Source organism: Brachionichthys hirsutus, unplaced genomic scaffold (assembly GCF_040956055.1).
Source record: "Brachionichthys hirsutus isolate HB-005 unplaced genomic scaffold, CSIRO-AGI_Bhir_v1 contig_1247, whole genome shotgun sequence".
NCBI lineage: Eukaryota > Metazoa > Chordata > Actinopteri > Lophiiformes > Brachionichthyidae > Brachionichthys > Brachionichthys hirsutus.
Genome location: NW_027181056.1, coordinates 1 through 17,438, shown reverse-complemented (window position 1 = coordinate 17,438; position 17,438 = coordinate 1). Strand labels below are relative to the sequence as shown.

At 45.4% G+C, this 17,438-nt stretch overlaps 1 protein-coding gene across 1 annotated transcript; it reads left to right on the top strand.

Moving 5' to 3' along the window:
- Nucleotides 1–1,786: 1,786 nt before the first annotated feature.
- ntrk1 (neurotrophic tyrosine kinase, receptor, type 1) lies at nt 1,787–15,965 on the top strand (the record flags this gene model as incomplete). Its single annotated transcript, XM_068760030.1, has 14 exons — nt 1,787–1,855; nt 3,805–3,959; nt 4,394–4,536; nt 4,850–4,988; nt 7,249–7,581; nt 7,686–7,700; nt 7,777–7,835; nt 7,931–8,033; nt 8,980–9,135; nt 9,293–9,423; nt 9,758–9,930; nt 12,444–12,684; nt 13,105–13,263; nt 15,780–15,965. Coding segments are annotated over 14 exons (2,062 nt in total), but the record flags the coding sequence as incomplete, so codon positions are not given.
- Nucleotides 15,966–17,438: the final 1,473 nt, after the last annotated feature.

Genomic DNA, 17,438 nt, shown 5'->3' with positions numbered 1-17,438 from the left:
ATTGGGATCGACTCATCCACTCTGAGTATTCATCAGCAGCTGGCCCTTATCGCCACCATCTTGTCCTCGTTCTGTGCTACATGCCCAATGTTGTTTTGAGGCTCAGAGATGGGAGTTGGTTGGGGTGGGGGTGGGAGCTCGAGAAATTGGAGAAGGCACCCGCCAGTCACCTTTTACTCGCTCACTTTGGCGGATTATCGACAACTGATGCATAATAAATACACTCCACTAAGGGTCCATTATCACTTAATCAATATCTCACTGTGGAGGAGCAGGAGTGGTGGGGTGGGGCGGAGCATGGGGGGGGGGTCTGTGTGACAGATGTATTCCTAGATTAAGAGTGACAGAACAACGACATCCAAACTGAGCAAGGGATGAGGAGGCTGCATCGACCTGAGCTGCTTTCCCATCGCTCCTCTTGCTCTTGTCTCGTCCTGGGGAGGGGGGGGGGGCGGACAACAACATCTTTTATAAAAGAAAATGTAATCTAGATGTTAGGAATGATTAAAGAAAATAAGATGCTATTCCCGGCTCTGCTCTCCCCATGTGGGCCCGGGCAGGAATCGAGCTGGTAATGGATAAGCCCCAATGGCTAACCGATCTGACATGAACTTTTGGGAGCAAGGAAAACAAATAATTGAACCCGTGGCCCTGCCAGGGTGAAGATGTATTGGTTTCCACCGGGCGCTCCCCAGTGTGGCTTTTTGTCATCTTCTGAAGGGGGGGGGGTTATTTACAGCCTGGTTCCTCGGCTGCCTTGAAGATCATATGATATGATGATGTCTTACAGGCCTGAGAGGATTGACAAAATGATACTTCTATCAGACAGTTTTATATGTGAGATAATTGAAAATGGCTGCATTCAATTTTTGTAAACTTTAAAGGTAAAAATAAGGCCATACAAAAGTGCAGCAGTGCTTCTTGCTAAATGCTAATGTATAACATTTGCTAATTAACACAAAACACATCTCAGGATGATGTGAGTGGAGCTGATTTTGTGGGTTTCTGGGAATTGGATGGAAAAACTGACTGGTTATGGTGCATGAGGAAGAGTTTGAGGATGACTAAAGTTAATGCAGTTCATCCTGAAGGGGGCAGGAAGTTTGATTCAATAAGAGACGACGATGATGAAGGAAATGTCATGGAAATTCATGCACTAGGCCTAACAAACAAGCAAACAATGGTTGGGAACGACCAAAGAATTTAGGCTTTCTAGAATTAAAATCTCCACAAATCTTAACTTCTGAGTATTCCATCTGAACCGCATCCTCCCTCCTTGAAGTGTCTGTGACTCTGGACTAATCGCCTAATGTACCGAACACGATAAGGAAATGCTCCAAGGTGTGCTGGGGGGTTGTTTGTGAGCGCTGCTCACAGCTGGTGTGAAACTCTCACCATGGTAATTGATCGGAACCCTTTTCGAATGCATTCATGTTTCCCACTGAGGGTAATTCAGAGCAGGTAAGCATTGCTCTGAAAGTGAGCAATCAAATCCCAGCATGACTCCCCTGCAGAGCAGCACCACGCTGCAACAATGAAAGGAACATGTTTACTTTAGATTGGCTTTAATTTATGTTGAGATTAGTTTCTTTTTCTTCCTCCATAGGATTTAATGCTACAATATTTTTATTTTTATTCTCAAAAAGAAGAGGAAGCTTTATTTTTCATCGTACAAATTGTACAACCAAACATTCTCCCTTTCGGGAGGACAATATAAGCAAAGCTGAAGTAGCATAAATACTGTGTTACATGTTCCTGTTAATAATACCTTGTGCCGTCTCCATAGGAACCTGGAATCCAACTACCTGGAACACATCACCTGGAAGGTGTTTCATTTTCTGCCGCTGCTCAACCTGTGAGTCCCTTTAAATTATAATAGTAATTCTAGGATTGAGTGGAGCAATTTTCAAAATCCCAGGAGGTCAAGTTGAAATAGTTTCACTGATTCGGCCGCTCAGCTCCAGAAAGGAGGATAATCCAACATCTAGCAATCAATTCAAACTTTACTCTTCATTAATCCATCCAGCAAGCTTCGTCATCGCTGCTGGTTTTCAACAGAATTGTTTGTTTGCCTTAAATTATTAAATGTTCTTCCAAATCTGTTTGCGTACATTGTGGAAATTAATTATTGCAGATGCATTGAACGTTTAATGGTTATTCCAGTGGTTCTATATTATTGGTATGTCTTTCTAAGCCTATAAAGAAGGTTGTTGCATTTTAGGGCATTTATCCACAGATTATTTCTTAGAAATATATTTAAATAAATGCAGATTTTTGCTTCACTTATAGTTTATATTGCTCAGCAGTGTGCGGTAAAATGTTCATGGCTCATAATCAAGCTTTGGATTTTAAAAGCGGAACCCTGTCGAGTTTCCAAGTGAGTCCAGGCGAGCTCAAATTTGATCACATGGAGGCACCGTCGAATTATGATTGATCGTCGGTGCCATGCGTCATCTCTGAGAGACGGGACAAACTTTAAGACAAACTAAGATACAAAGTTGTTTATAGTCTGATGGTGATGATGAGGATCAGGATGAGGATGAGAAAAGGTGATCAAAGGAAGGGGAAGGCTTTCTTGTTATCAGACATGGGCAGGTAATACAAGTTTTTTCGTCTTCCTGCTCCTTTTTCCATCATGGAAGGAACAGAGGCAGTTTGGGTTCAAGAGTTTTTTCGGTTTGTAAAATTGGTTTTGAAAATTATTTGGTGAAATGAACAAAACAAATGGAGAAAACAAACTATTATTCAGCCAAATTCAAATGCGGTTCAAAATCAAATCATCTACGCTGCTGCTCAGCCGTCAGCCAACACGCCCTGATTTGCCCTCGCATGTTCCCCGCTGATTGTGACTGACGGATCCATTTGCCTCTATATTTATATTTGCAAACTTCGAAAAATGTTGTCAAATGGGAGTCGGAGGGTGAACGGCTCCGCCAACGTTTCCGTCACCAAAACCTGAACGATGTTTCCATAAGATCACCTCGTTTGGGATTGATTGTTGCACGAAAGGTGATGATGTGGTGTCGCCATGACGACTGCCTCACGGGCCACGGCTATATGTAACGCCACCTAAATCCTTGACCCGGAAAACACTCAGAAGTTTAGATCCAGATCTATCCCGCACAAAGTCACCTGGGAAAGGCTCTAATCCTAACCCTAAGGTTTGTTTAATGTATCAATCAACCAATCAATCAATCAATCCATCCAGTTCCGCTTTTCCACTTTGCAGGTCACAGGGTTTGCCGGAACCTATCCCAGCTTGATTTTATTTTTGGCCTCAGTATTCTTCTTGTTTTACTGCTGCCTTTTGAAACTTGATTGGCATCACTTTTTGGCAGAAATACATTTTATAGAACTGAAAAGAAAATAATTATTATTGTTAATTTAAATCTATTTTTACAGGAATGAGATTTGCAAAACGTTGTATTATTATTGTGCATATTTGACGTTGAAGTTTAAAATGTAAGTCTTGATTGGACTTTTGATTGGACGTATCAAAGGCAATTAAAGAGCAAAAGTATCCACAGTAGATGTTATGTTCATAAAAGGACCCAGATGGAGCCCAGCGAATTCTGTCTCATTGAAGAAATGATACCAAAAAACAAGACAGAAAACAGGCGGTTTAAAAAAAGACCAAAAACGTCCAGTTGAATAATGAACACAGAGATAGTAATAAACGGAGGGAAGCCAAAGACAAAAGAGGCCGCATGGACAGCATAACTATCAAAATAAAACAGGAAGCAGAAGAACTTTCTACCTCTGAAGCGTAGCAGTGGAGCTGATGTCATTTCCTGTCCCCTCCAGGGTTCTGCGGGACAATCCTCTCATCTGCTCCTGTGAACTCCACTGGCTCCAACAGTGGCAGAACAACGAGCGTGGCGACCTGGACAACCAAATGTTGACTTGCTTCTCCAGCGACCAGGAAGTGCTCCTCAGCTCGATGGTGATAGAGAACTGCAGTGAGTCATCGAATAGATGAAAAAAATTACTGCAACTTTTAACTACATTTTGCTGAAGGAGGAAAATGTATTTTGTCTTTGTTAATGATATGAAATCTGAATTTAAGATCCTGATAATGTGACATTACCACTGCCTTATCAGCCAAGCGTGGGTCGGGAATCAGCTCACGCAAAATATCATCTTTAATCCTCCAGGATACAAATGCTGAGGAGGGACTTTTGGGAAGAAGGGAAAATGATAATATAACCATGATTGTGGTTCCTGTGTTGTGTTCAGGCCCTCGTCGAGCAGTGCAGTGAAACGCAACGAAGCGACGGACTCAATGTTGTTGCTATAGTCCCATACAGCTGCAGCATCCTGTTGCCAGGAGACAGACTAGATGATAGAGTTTTTGGCTCTGTGCTCTTTCTATAAGCTCCTCTGCTGCTTCCAGGTCTGCCTGAGGTGACTATTATCTCCTCCAAATCCAAAACCAAAGAAGGAGGTAACCTCACGTTTGCGTGCCACGTGACAGGAAGTCCCACTCCCAGTGTGCGATGGCGAACCGAGACTCTCCGCTCGCACTTTTCTACCCAGGTAGGGAATACTTTTCAGTATTTAGTATTTTATACACTGAACATCTAGTTTGTCTTAATCATTTTTGCTAGTTTACGGGCTTAATCTTTTTTAATAATGTGTCATGTGACCAAGAATATTAACAGAAGAATGTAACATTGGAGAAAGTCCCGTCGGTTTTCAAAATAAAACACCTGTCAGACTCCAATAAGAAATACAACAGAAATTATATAAATGATTTATTCTTTCTGTGTGGCCCGGTAACAAATGTCTCACGGACCGGAACCAAACCACGGCCTGATTTAAAGTATAAAGTGTATCTTGTCTGCCACAGGAGATAATCTGGGGCGCCACATTAGAGATCGTCCTTTACCTCACCAATGTTTCCGCGCGTGACAACCTGCACAACCTGACCTGTGAGGCTGAGAACCAAGCTGGGCCCGAGGAGGAGACGGTGCAATTGGACATTGAGTGTAAGTGTCTGCAAAATAAAGACGCAGTTTTGAAAGCTCACAGTCTCTAAGAGTCGCCGAGGTTAATGGGGTCTAGAGCGATAGCACGCTGGGGCCATTTCTCAAGTGCAGGCAGGGTGGACAGCCGGAAGAAATTAAAAATGGACTGGACTCATTTTTTTCTAAACGCAACCTTCCACAAATATACAGTGAGTGTGTTCCCACCGTGCTTCTAATGGAGCTCTTTGTCGGCTGCCACTCAATCGCCACCGGGGGGAAGCGTTAAAATGGGAAGGCTTGCCGACGGCTTTAAGGATACAGGGGAGAGTGAACATTATTTTGCCTGGCTATTAAAGAACTCCTCCCCCCCCGTATGTGCCGGCGCTTCCAAATTACAGCTGCAGCTCGAGTGGAGATGTTTGCTGTTGTTGTCTCCTTTCAGATGCATTAGTGCACGTGGAAGTCAAAGAATGGCAAAGAACGACAGCACCCAGCGGTCCCACAGAAAACGCAGTCAGATGCATTAGTGATGCATTACCGAAAAGAAAAATACTGGCCAAACAATATCGTATATCACCAACTCAGTGACACTCATTACGCGAAAATAAAGCCAAAAAAGAGCACGGGCGCCAATCAGCTGGAGCCAAATGTACAAGCATCAAGGGACAGATAATGAACATCAGGAAAATGGGGCTGATAACCCGCGCTAAGATCTGATTTGAGCCTGCACTAATGGACTTTCCCCTCCTACTCCGGAAAACCGCTTCATCCGCAGTGATTGGCAGTCTGTAAATGCGTTAGCACAGCTAATCTATCAGCATCAGCCCCCACGGTGGACGGACACTCGTTAACCGCTAGCCCTTTAATTACTCTTAATCACCTCCCAGAACAGTGGGTGTTTACTGCCGAGTGGCTCTCTGTGCCATTGATTTATGGCGCTCGCGTAGCTTCCCTTTCATAAAAGAGCTTTTTTTGCGATAGGATTTATTAAGCTTTAAAAATGAGAAAAATAAATGAATAACTTTATCAATTCCACTCACCATCACCTTTGTAGAAGTTTGTCCAGAGGTTTACGTTAACTGCAGCTTGGACTCATTGTTATTCCATAAAAAACGCCTTTGTCTGATTTTGCGTTGAGAGATCTGTCAGAACTCATTAAACAATAATTCCAGCCTTCCGTTTAACCCTTGTCGTGAAGGTTAGTCCGCGACTCTAATGGATGATTAGTTAAATGTGATTGACTGTGGTAATTCTTATGCTTCAGAGTCCAACGGGTACAGAGACAAATTTCTCGGTATCTCCTTAGCGCAGCGTTCTCTGGGTCGGGGGGGTTAAGAGCAGCAGCCTGACGGGTCTCTGCACTTCACAGTCAAGTGCTCAAGCTAAATGGGGCCATTTCCTGTAACTTCATGTCCGACGGAGCTTCCAGGTAGCTTTTGTGGTCGGGGGGGGGGGGGGTACAACAGGACCGGGATTCATTATTCATAGCGGGTCAGCACGGGTCTGCAGCGCAGATGGAGAACATCGATTGGTGGAAACTCGCAGGGCACCGGTCGGACACTCAGCATTGTTGCACGCCATCAAGGTGCACATTCAGCATGTGCAATAATTATAGCGTAGGCTTATGCATCTGCATCAGTAATCATTGCACTTGTTGTTGCTAACAGTTGTGTAAAATTACAAAGTGTTTTTACTCAAGTGCTGTGCTGTAGTACAACTACAGACTGTACCTGGAAGTACCTGTAATTCAGGAGGTTCAGTATTTATTGCAGCAGATGATATGCGATAATTAGTCTGTCAGAAAGTTTTTCGGTGCTTTGATTCTTGTGATTGAAGGGAATCTGCCCGGAGCAACAGAAAAAACACTGGTAGTGGTGGTGGTGGCGGCGGCGGCTGATGACTCTGCTGAGACGACAGGATGATGAAATAATAAACTTGGTGAATTTGCCGGTGGTCGGTGAGGGTGAGGGTGAGGGTGGAGGGCGCACAGAGCAGCAGCATGCATGGACTCGAGTAACAGAGACAATGATATGTAAAAAAAATTAAAAAGGCAGCAGCAAGACGATAGGCTGATCAATCAATGTGACCAGCTGATTGACAGCCCCAAAAGAAAGTAGCAGGAAATGAAAACTGAGCATGTGAGATTGTAGGAATTCCCCTACAATCCAATTCTAATTTAAATTTAAGCACAAAGACATTGGAAGAATTTCCCAAACTTTTCATCCGAGTCTTTCAGGGCAGTTTCCTCGCTAGCTCAACATTGTTCTTCATCTCTCGCCAGTTCCAGTTAAAATCCTCTTCCTGAGGGACGCCGTGCAGCAGCACCACTGGTGTTTCCCCTTCGCCGTGGACGGTAACCCCGAACCGACCTTCACCTGGCTGTACAACGGCAGGGAGCTGAAAAGGTCGGCCTACACGTACACCCAGCTCATCACTGACTCGGGCGACGGAACGGTGAAGCACGGCTGCCTCTTCCTCAACAAGCCCACCCACATCAACAACGGCCTCTACACCCTGATTGTGCAGAACAAACTGGGGCGAGAGGAGGCCACAGCCACCGGGATGTTTATGGAGAACCCATTCGACCCGCTCGACCCGGAAGGCATAATCCCAGGTGAGTTCCTGGAGCTTTGTTTTGCACCCACGGAAGGTTTCCTTTCTCGTAATGAGCGGCAGAAATGACAAACGTGTTTGTCTTTTTTGCTTCCCGCACGCCAGTCCTTGACGATCTCAGTAAGTCTTTGTCTAAATGTGATTCTTGTTACGAGTCATTTTCTTTCCTTGATAAACATCTCTGTATTTCTCTCAGGTCCAACAAGCAAACCGGACATGGACGTGACAGAGAACTCAGAGAGCCGTGTGTTTGTGGTAAATCCAGCGATTGTCCGTCCCGATGCAAATACAACGACTGTCCACGACAACGTGGTGTAACTGCTAATGTGTGTGTGTTCTTGTCTGGACAGGTGTCCGTGGCTGTGGGTCTCGCTGTGTTTGCTTGCGCTTTCCTTCTCATCATGGTTTTTGTTATTAACAAGTGCGGTCAGCATTCGAAGTTTGGCATTCACCGTAAGTTCTGACTCTTTGCTTCATGTACGGTGTGCATGTTATTTAAATTAAAGCCTGGCTTCAGATTTACTATATAACCATGTATTAGTATTTTCGTGGAATTGAACTATTCTTTGAAATCTTCTTTCAGTATTAGAGCAACAACAGATCCTTATCTATGTGTATTGTAGATTTAAAGGCTCTGTCTACAGTTAAGGCATCAACCTGTCAGAAGCTCTAATGCAGCCAGTCACAGCTGGTTCCGTCAGGCTCTCTGAAGGTAGCTGGAGACGGACCGCCTAATATAGGATTTCCACGGTGCTGCAACTTCGCACACAGCCAGCCGCCGGGTTAAAGTGCTTTAATTACTGCATGAGATTGTCTGCAGAAAGCTCTCTTGGTCACCACCATGGATGTGATGGATGGATGCTATACAGCTCTGGACCCCCCCCCCCAGCACACACACACACACACACACACACACACACACACTCGTCTGCCCTTCGCACTCTCAAAGTGCCTAAGTGGGTCTGATTGCCTAAGTGGACGCTGGTCTTTTTCCTTCCCTCCATCACCTCTGTGCTCTCTCTTTGTTGTTCCATTCTCCACCATGTTGTGCTCTGGGGGTTCTGTGGTTTGCCTTGCTGAGTGGGGTTTTACAATTTGGGCCCCACTCGTTTGGCTTCTAATCCACCCCGTAGTCAGGGTGCTTCTTATTCATGCCCCCCCCCCCCCCCCCCAGACCCGGGCAGCCTGATTGCTGCATGGCTGATGACGGTGATGATTAGAGCTTGCCATCATGTCACCATGGTACCAACAAATGTGCAACCAAGTTAGCAGCGGAGAACAAAATGGGTTCTGAATTGCTTCTTCTGATGGCCACTGCAATCACAAATAGTTTGGCGGCTGATTAGGCGTCACACGTTGCTCACTTCTGCTTGTTTGCATCGGACCCCTGTTTCATTAGGTTCTTCGGTTTTGGGCACCGAGGACGACCTGGCGGTGTCGCTTCGCTTCATGAACTTTGGAACCAGCCCGCCTTCCTCGGACGAGGACTCTGGTTTATCCAGCTTTGTGGAGAATCCACAGTACTTCTGCGGCATCATCAAGGAGAAAGACATGTGTGAGTGTGGCTGGTTGTCGGCTTGTTCTCGGGGGGACACGCTCCCCAAATCTACTTGATTGCACTCTTCAACATGGGACCGTTTTTTCATTTCTAATAAACACAAAATGCTCAGTTGACAGATTCTACCAACTTCCCTCTGCATCTTTACGAGCAGGTGTCCAGCACATTAAACGGCAGGACATCGTGTTGAAGTGGGAGCTGGGCGAAGGAGCGTTTGGTAAAGTCTACCTGGCCGAGTGCGCCCACCTCAGCCCGGACAGCGACAAGATGCTGGTCGCAATCAAGGTGAGCGATTTCACGTCGTCACTCCGGCTGTTAATGCGGGAAAGGTGAAGGTAGCTCGTATCGTCACGAGGTTTCAGAGTCTTTGAGGAGAGGCAGATGGTTTATGAGGATAGCTTGTGTTACAACAGGTTAATGCAGACCGCAGCGAATCAGACTGCGCTCTGATTTATCATCGCATTATTCATTCATATGCTTTTATAGCGACACATCATCATCCACACAGCGCCGGCCGGCGCAGCGATGAAATCTGCCCAGATATCTATCCATCTATCGCGCAGTCAGCAAACGTATATTTGCTCCATTATTTAAATGCGCCCTCTTTGTGTGGCCGCAGACGTTGAAGGACGCCAACGAGTCCACCCGACAAGACTTCCAGAGGGAGGCGGAGCTTCTGACGGTGCTCCAGCACCAGCACATCGTGCGTTTCTACGGCGTCTGCACCGACGGAGAACCGCTGGCCATGGTGTTTGAATACATGAGGCACGGAGACCTCAACCGATTCCTTCGGTACGTAAGCGGCCTGAAGGTCAAGAGTTCAATTCCCCACAACCGTGGACCCCTGTTTATTAAAAATCCTCCGAGCGGTTAAAGTGACCAGGAAGCAGGTCAAAGTGTCAGATTTCACTGGATTATTCGCTCATTTCAAACCATTTACGTAGATGCTCCTCTTCATCATCACAAATAGCGGCATTTTCACAGCAGACGGACGCGGCCGTCATCCTCGAATCGGCACAAAGGTTTTATTATGAACTCGACGGTTGTTCTGTCACATTCATCTAGCAGCTAAATGGGAAATCCAATGAATCATTTACCCGAGAGCTGAATCCATGCATTCAAATGCATGAAACTGACTACAAATGTGAGTTTTACAGATATCTTAGTTTGATCTGTGATGTTAAAACTAAAATATTTGGCAAAATTTGACTCTTTCTTTCCTCTATTTAAAATGATCATACTGTTACGGTCTAACGTGAGCAGACCGCAGAAAGCAGAGAACAGAGTTGGTGCGATAGTTGAATTTATCCTTTACTGAAATAAATTCAACACAAAAAACAACCTGGAGCTGCACACAGGATGAGGGGCGGCTGGAGCCCGACATAATACACATAACAGAAATACACAGCCGAGAGAAAAACCAAACAAGAAGGGAACAGCGGGCGGAGCAGAGATTATGAGGGCTGGTGGTGATTTGCCTCAATCCGTCTCAGGTGTGTACACAGCCAATCCGCACGCAGGTCCTGGGTTGACAAGCAGAACAGGTGTGGGTGATAAGACAATTAAACAGGCACAGCAGCATGACCCTCACACGTATGGCAGAAATGGTTCTTGCATCCCAGAAAGGGTTTAAACTCGGGGGGGGGGCAATGGATCAGATGCATTATTTAAAAGGTGCCCTCTCATATCAATGTCAAAAAGAGTGAGTTTAAGGTGTGCTTTTTGGAAACCATTACCTTACCCTAAACCAGCGTGCTAACGGTAGCATTAATACGTCCTTTTTGAATAATTTCAAATGCAAAAAATGTCCGTATTCAGAAACCTCTGGAGGGAAATCAACGAGACCCTGAGAGCCGCGTCTCTGCCGACCCATTAGAGCCCGCTCGCCACCTGGGAAACCATTTGACAGAACTATTAGAGCAGACGCAGCAACACGATGGACGCCGTCTGCCAGGTGTCCTCCACGGACGACAGATTGGGGGTGAACACACACGTGTGTGTGTGTGTGCCTGCGATGTATGTTTCACGGGTGAAAATCGCATTTCCAGCAGACAGAACTGCTGAAACATCTGAGGGCCCCCACAATGCAGCTGCTTTCCCATCCCACCACCTGCCTTCTAAACTAATAGTGGTTGTATAGACTACTTCCTTTGGAAGGAGGGGACAACGTGGAGAGGAGCGATATTAGGATGGATGGAGACACATCATCTGGGATTTGCTCATTTGGCTCGGAGTTAGACACGAGAGTGGGTGTTTATGATCCGACCGAGAATCAACGTGCTCTGCGTCTCCGAATTGCATTATTGCAAATCAATTGAAGGCGTAATACAGGGCTCATGTTTTCTATTAAGCGCCGCCGTTAAATGGCTTTATTGTGGCACGGTCGCATCGACCGTGTCTGTGACGCGTTTGCTCCTATGCCATAGGAGGGTTCAATCTGTAAGATTGCCTGTTGATGTCATTGTCCTTCAGGCCACCCAAGGTTGATGCCACGGTCAATGCCCAATGGAAGCGTTCGGCTCATCTCAACAGCCAATAGAAGCCGGCGTGTTTTATTCTTTGCAAAAGGAGACACGTTGGATGCATCCAGGAATTCAGCTCCAGTGGATTAGATACTGGCTCTCATCAGAGCCCATCAACAACTAAAGGCCCAGTGGTGGAAAAAAAGATGTAAAAAAAAAAAAGGTTTATTCCAGCCCACACATCCATGCTGCAAACATTAACTCCATTTTATTTCTTTGAAAACTAGTCATCGAACAGATTTTAGATAAAAGCAACACATTAAAATTGCGTCGTTGCATTTCAGATGCCTCGGAGCATTAGCCCTCCATTTAATCACTTATCATTCGTTAAGATAAAAGGGTGATTTTACTTGATGCATCTGATAAAGTATTATTATTATAATCCAAAGTGATTATCAAATGAAATATCAAGGGACCAGGGACCATTTTTTAAAGCCCATTAGAGAAAGCAGCCATCATTAGCATTCAACCGCTGCATTTTAATTAAATCCAGGCTTAAATAAATGGCATGTGCACTGAAATTTCAAAATGCATTTATGTCTTCTAGCTAATATGCTAACCAGGAACTAGTTTGACGCCAACTCTTTTAGCTCAGGGATTACGATACATGTTGAAAAATGGGCCAGTGTTGCTACAGATCGTTTTCATCCACTGTTTTTGGTTTATTAACTATGAAGTGGTGGAATTATAACACTTTGTATGTTAGCATGATGTTTGAGCATCCCGACCTCGAGCAACCCGAACCTAAAACGCTCCTATCGTCCTCGTGTGTGTCGCTTGCAGAGCTCACGGCCCGGACGCTCGTATCCTGGAGGAATCCAAGATGCCCCCGCTGGGCCAGCTCACCCTGCCTCAGATGCTGCACATCGCCGCCCAGATCGCCTCGGGCATGGTCTACCTGGCATCGCTGCACTTCGTCCACCGCGACCTCGCCACTCGCAACTGTCTGGTGGGCGAGGCCATGGTGGTCAAAATAGGAGACTTTGGCATGTCCCGAGATATTTACAGCACCGATTATTATCGGGTAAGATGGAAAAAGATTGGAATTTTAAAAGATTATGTTTGATCCTGAATATAAGACCTCACAGTAACATTTTTCCACAAAAAAAATGGAAATAAAACACTTGAAAAAAATGAAATTGCTATGAAATTATTTAGCTCACAATGGCAAAATTATGATCTGCTTGGTGGAGGCCTGTGCTCTCCGAGTGCTTTTCTAGTTGAACATCATTTTGTCCGATTTTTCCATTTTTAAAGTCTGGATTTGAACTGAAAAGCCTTTTTGCTGTTTTTAATGCACTCTCCTTCTTAAGGTCATATCTATTCACAGCTCCTCTAATAAAGATACATTTGGCTAAACGTTACGGGCCGAGCAGATCATCCGATCTGATTTTAGAAGCTGTCCGCTTCCCACTCGACTTATCTCCTCGTCTCCGTCCTTTAGGTGGGAGGACGTACGATGCTGCCAATCCGTTGGATGCCACCGGAGAGCATCATGTACAGGAAGTTCACCACAGAGAGCGACATCTGGAGCTTCGGCGTGGTCCTCTGGGAGATCTTCACCTACGGCAAGCAGCCCTGGTACCAGCTGTCCAACAGTGAGGTGGGTCAAACCGCAACTTCAGTTTAACTTGGGGGGGAACACACATTCTGGAAGCATTTTAGTAGAAAATAAAAGCATGACTTCCTGTCTGTGTAGTTCAGCTGGGCAGAGCGCGTGGAGACATCCGCGTCTGGTGCTGCCTCAAATGTAATTACAGATTCATTTCAGACACTATAAACAGATTAATCTGTGCTTCTGTAAACACCGACAATGTTCTGGATGATCCACAGAGCACACTGGAATTCAAATGATTTCCTCTGCAAAAGGAGCTTATGTTTTTGCCGGTGTTTGTCCGTCTGTTTGACTGTTAGCAAACTGTTAGTTACAGATGGATCTTAATTAAATTATCTGTGGGGCAACATTCCATTAAGGCTAAGTGAAAAAAAAATATATATTTAAATTAGCCCGTTCATGTTTGTGGCTCCGAACCAGAGAACGCTAAAGCTAAACTGATGCTAACAGAGCAGTGAGAGCAAATCAGAACCTCTGGGCTGGACCGTGTTGTTCAGCCTTGTAGTCGTAGCGCAGACGCTTCGGAGGATCTGCTGCTCGGGGATTTTCAACGCGCTGCACTTTTACACCAAATCAATACATTCATAGTAATTAAGGACGGTCCAGTCTAGCCTCTCCAGCTCCTCCAGCAAGAAGTTGGACTCCATTCCAACCACAACAGTGCTATTATAGGCCGAAAAGAACCCTCTCTCCTTTCAAGAGGAGGGTGTATCACTTATCTCATGCTCAATTCTAATCTCATTTGCTACTCATTTTTGCCCAGGGCCAATGAGCTTTAACTTTGTTAGCCTAATCGGTCTCGACCAGTGAGGGACAGGTGAAATTATCATGTTGCCTAAACACGCCTTGGCAGGAACAAATCGTCCCAAATATACGGGCTCGAGCAACCATGGCGACGGCGGCCGTCCCGGGCCGTCCACCCGGGCCATCGTCCCGGGCCGTCCACCCGGCCGGTCTTTATTGTGTGCGGCTGACTGACAGGCCACTTTGGCCCGAGGTCGCCCCAGCGCTGACAGGCCTCTTCTGTTCATCGTATCAGGGTTAAGGTTAACGATTGAGTCAGGAGCCCTTTCAAATGAAGAGAGCAGCGAAATCCTCTCTGAACTGCGACAGTGATTTATTCACCGAGCAGCAGGAGCGTGTGAACTCAATCGGTCATGGCAGCCATTAGTGTCTGACCTGGAGGTTTTTCGTATTTCGGCTGCTCTCATTTGTCCCGGGGGTTTCTGCTAATGGACACGCATCTACAAGTCTCTAGATAGGCTGTGTGTTTGTGCTGAAAAAGTTTCTGTTTATTCGAGAACAAGTTGCCCAGATTTTCACCCACCTTTTTTTTTTTTTTTTATTGCTGCCACCACTTCCATAAAATTTCGGTGGAATGTAATGTATCATTAGAGAATCACTGCATTAAAAATTCAGGAGCATCTCTTTCCATCAGTGATTCCCAAGCAGACGCAGTCGGACCCCGGGGTCTGTTTCTGCTGCTGCCAGGACATACCTGGAATAAAATGTGCATTAGATGGTCGAAGAGAAGAAATAGAAATGTGCATTGTGCGTATCCGAGCTACTACTACTCATCTCCCAAACACAAATGGATAATAAATGGTTAAAAACACGCAGCTTGGGAGCAGCACAAAGTCGCTCTTTGAAGAAAGAGAATAAATCCTGCCCTAGACAATTAAAATAAGTTCAGCAAGTCTTTCATAGACTAAGTACTGTAATAGCATCCACTTTTCTATAATTATTAGTGATATAACTTCAATCAAGAGAACACATACGGTGCTTGAGCAGTTCCAGCTTCTATTCTTTCTGCATCTAAAAAAATTGGCAAGAGGTTCAAATGCTGATACCTGTTGGGTTAATTGCTAAAGCCACACACAAAAATATGTTAATATAATAAAAGATTATTCGTATTATTTCTATTTATGTAGCCAGGTCTCTTTTCTAGCTCAGCAAGAACGTCACATGGACTCAATCATCAGAACAACACTATATAACGGATCGTTATATTACAGGCATATACGGCCTCCTGGTTTCCGTCACGTCCTTTAATCATAATTGACAAAAACAAAAAAATTACTTGCATTGTTCCTATTTATCCAGATCTTCGCCACAATTTAAAGAGTCCTTTCCATGTCCCTGCTAAAAAAGCAGGGCAGCGATAATAACCAGCTTCACCCCCCCCAAAAAATGACAATGATTATATTTTACAGTGTCGCAACCTTTTTGGAATCAGGCATGTACCCCAGACATCAACATGAATGTGTTAACATGACATTTAACTCACAACACGTCGGTGATTAAATACTGCCTGACAGAGCCTCCAGATTATAAGTCTTGTTTTAAATGTCAACCTAAAATCCAGCATCAATCAGACTTTGAGCTTTTAAAATCCAAAGCAAAAAAAAAAGGGGCTTCTGTGGGTCTATTTTAATCGGTCTTTACCTCATTAAGGACGAACACTTGCTAATTTACTGCTTTTAACCCCCCCCCCCTCCCGACAGGCCATTGAATGCATCACGCAGGGGCGCGAACTGGAGAGGCCGCGCACGTGCCCTAAGGAGGTTTACCTGCTGATGCAGGGATGCTGGCAGCGGGAGCCGCAGCAACGGATGGTCATCAAGGACATCCACGGCCGCCTGCTGGGCCTGGTCAAGAACCCGCCGGTCTACCTGGACATCCTGGGCTGAACCAGGACCGTGGACTCCGGGGCTGGAGAGCTTTTATTTCAGTCCAGTTATTCCATTTATCCAATCAGGGGGGTCATTATTTTGTATTTAACGCACTCAATCCCTGCTTCATCTTCAGCCTCCAAACAGAATAGAAAGCCTTTATTGTCCTTGCGTAGTGGCTACACAATGAGATTAGGATCCCTGATGGACTAAAGTTTCAGTTTTCCCTGTTTGCCGGAAACCTGTCAAATGTTTACCAAAGTGTTAAAAGTTTATCTGGTGAAGCTTGATAGAGGAACTTGCATGGATAAGTGACGCAACTGTAAATATCGGAGGGAAGTCGGCTCTGGAAGGCAGTCAGGAGGAAAAACAAGCGGAGGAAGGGGAGGAAAAAGAGCCAATTTTTCAGATTTGACAACAGGAGACGATTATTTATACAAAAAAGTTTTGATATGGGAAGTTATTAAAGGCTTTCAGTAAATGTAAATAGGATATCAAAGTTGCACAACGAACTTTCCAAAATGCTTGCCTGTTTGTCAGACCCAGTGTATTATATCATGAGTATTTTTCAAAAAGAAAAAAGTGGAAACAAGCTGTTACGTATAAACAGTGGAGATGATGTGTTTACAGTTAATGACGTCAATTCTTAAAGATTATTCTAAAAGAAAGAAGGTTTTTCGCCTGCGAGACTCAAGAGCGGGTTTAGTGCACATGAGGGACGTCGCGGCGGTCAGGAAGCCATGCGGTTAAATTCGGTAAAGGGGCAAGATGGATGGGGGGGTAACTGGGATGGCTCCAGAGCTGACAGATGGATCAAACGTGAGTGAAGGAGTGGCAGATGGCGCTGAACCGGACACCAGAGGAGGCGAGGCCCCCCCCTCCGCGGAGAAAATGTACTTAAAAACGGGGCTTTCTAGGAAAAGACAAGCCTGGAAGTGTAAATACTGGATGTACATATACTCTGTATTCGTGTATCCCCGTGTATTGTTCCTGCGGCACTTTGTATGTCTGCCCTTGGAATTAAACAATCTTGATTAAAATCGGTCGATCCGTTATTGACGCGCCTCGGAGCTCCTTGAAGTTCGATCAGAAACCTGCAGATGCTCAGAGACGGTTATTGATAAGGAATAATCAAGTTGCATATATTACCTTACTGCCGGCCCTCCGGCAAACAAACCAGAAAGCTCCCTGCCTCGCCCCCCTCCCTCCATCACCGTCTCCAGGGAGCGGTAATGGATTGTGAGTAATGCTATTACCCCCCCTCGTTTTCTTTCTCTCACCTCCTCTGGCGTAGCGTGGCGTGGCGTGGCGTGGCGTGGGGGGGACACACGTGGAGGCTCCACGGCCGTCTTATTGTTTCTTCTCGCGTCAACAAGCAGATCCTGATCAGATGGGATTAGAACACCGTGCCGCGTTTGTCCCGGCCGTCCTTTAAGGGGCTCCATTTGTGGTTTCAGAGTGAACCTTTTTAATAAGCACTCGAGTTTGCAG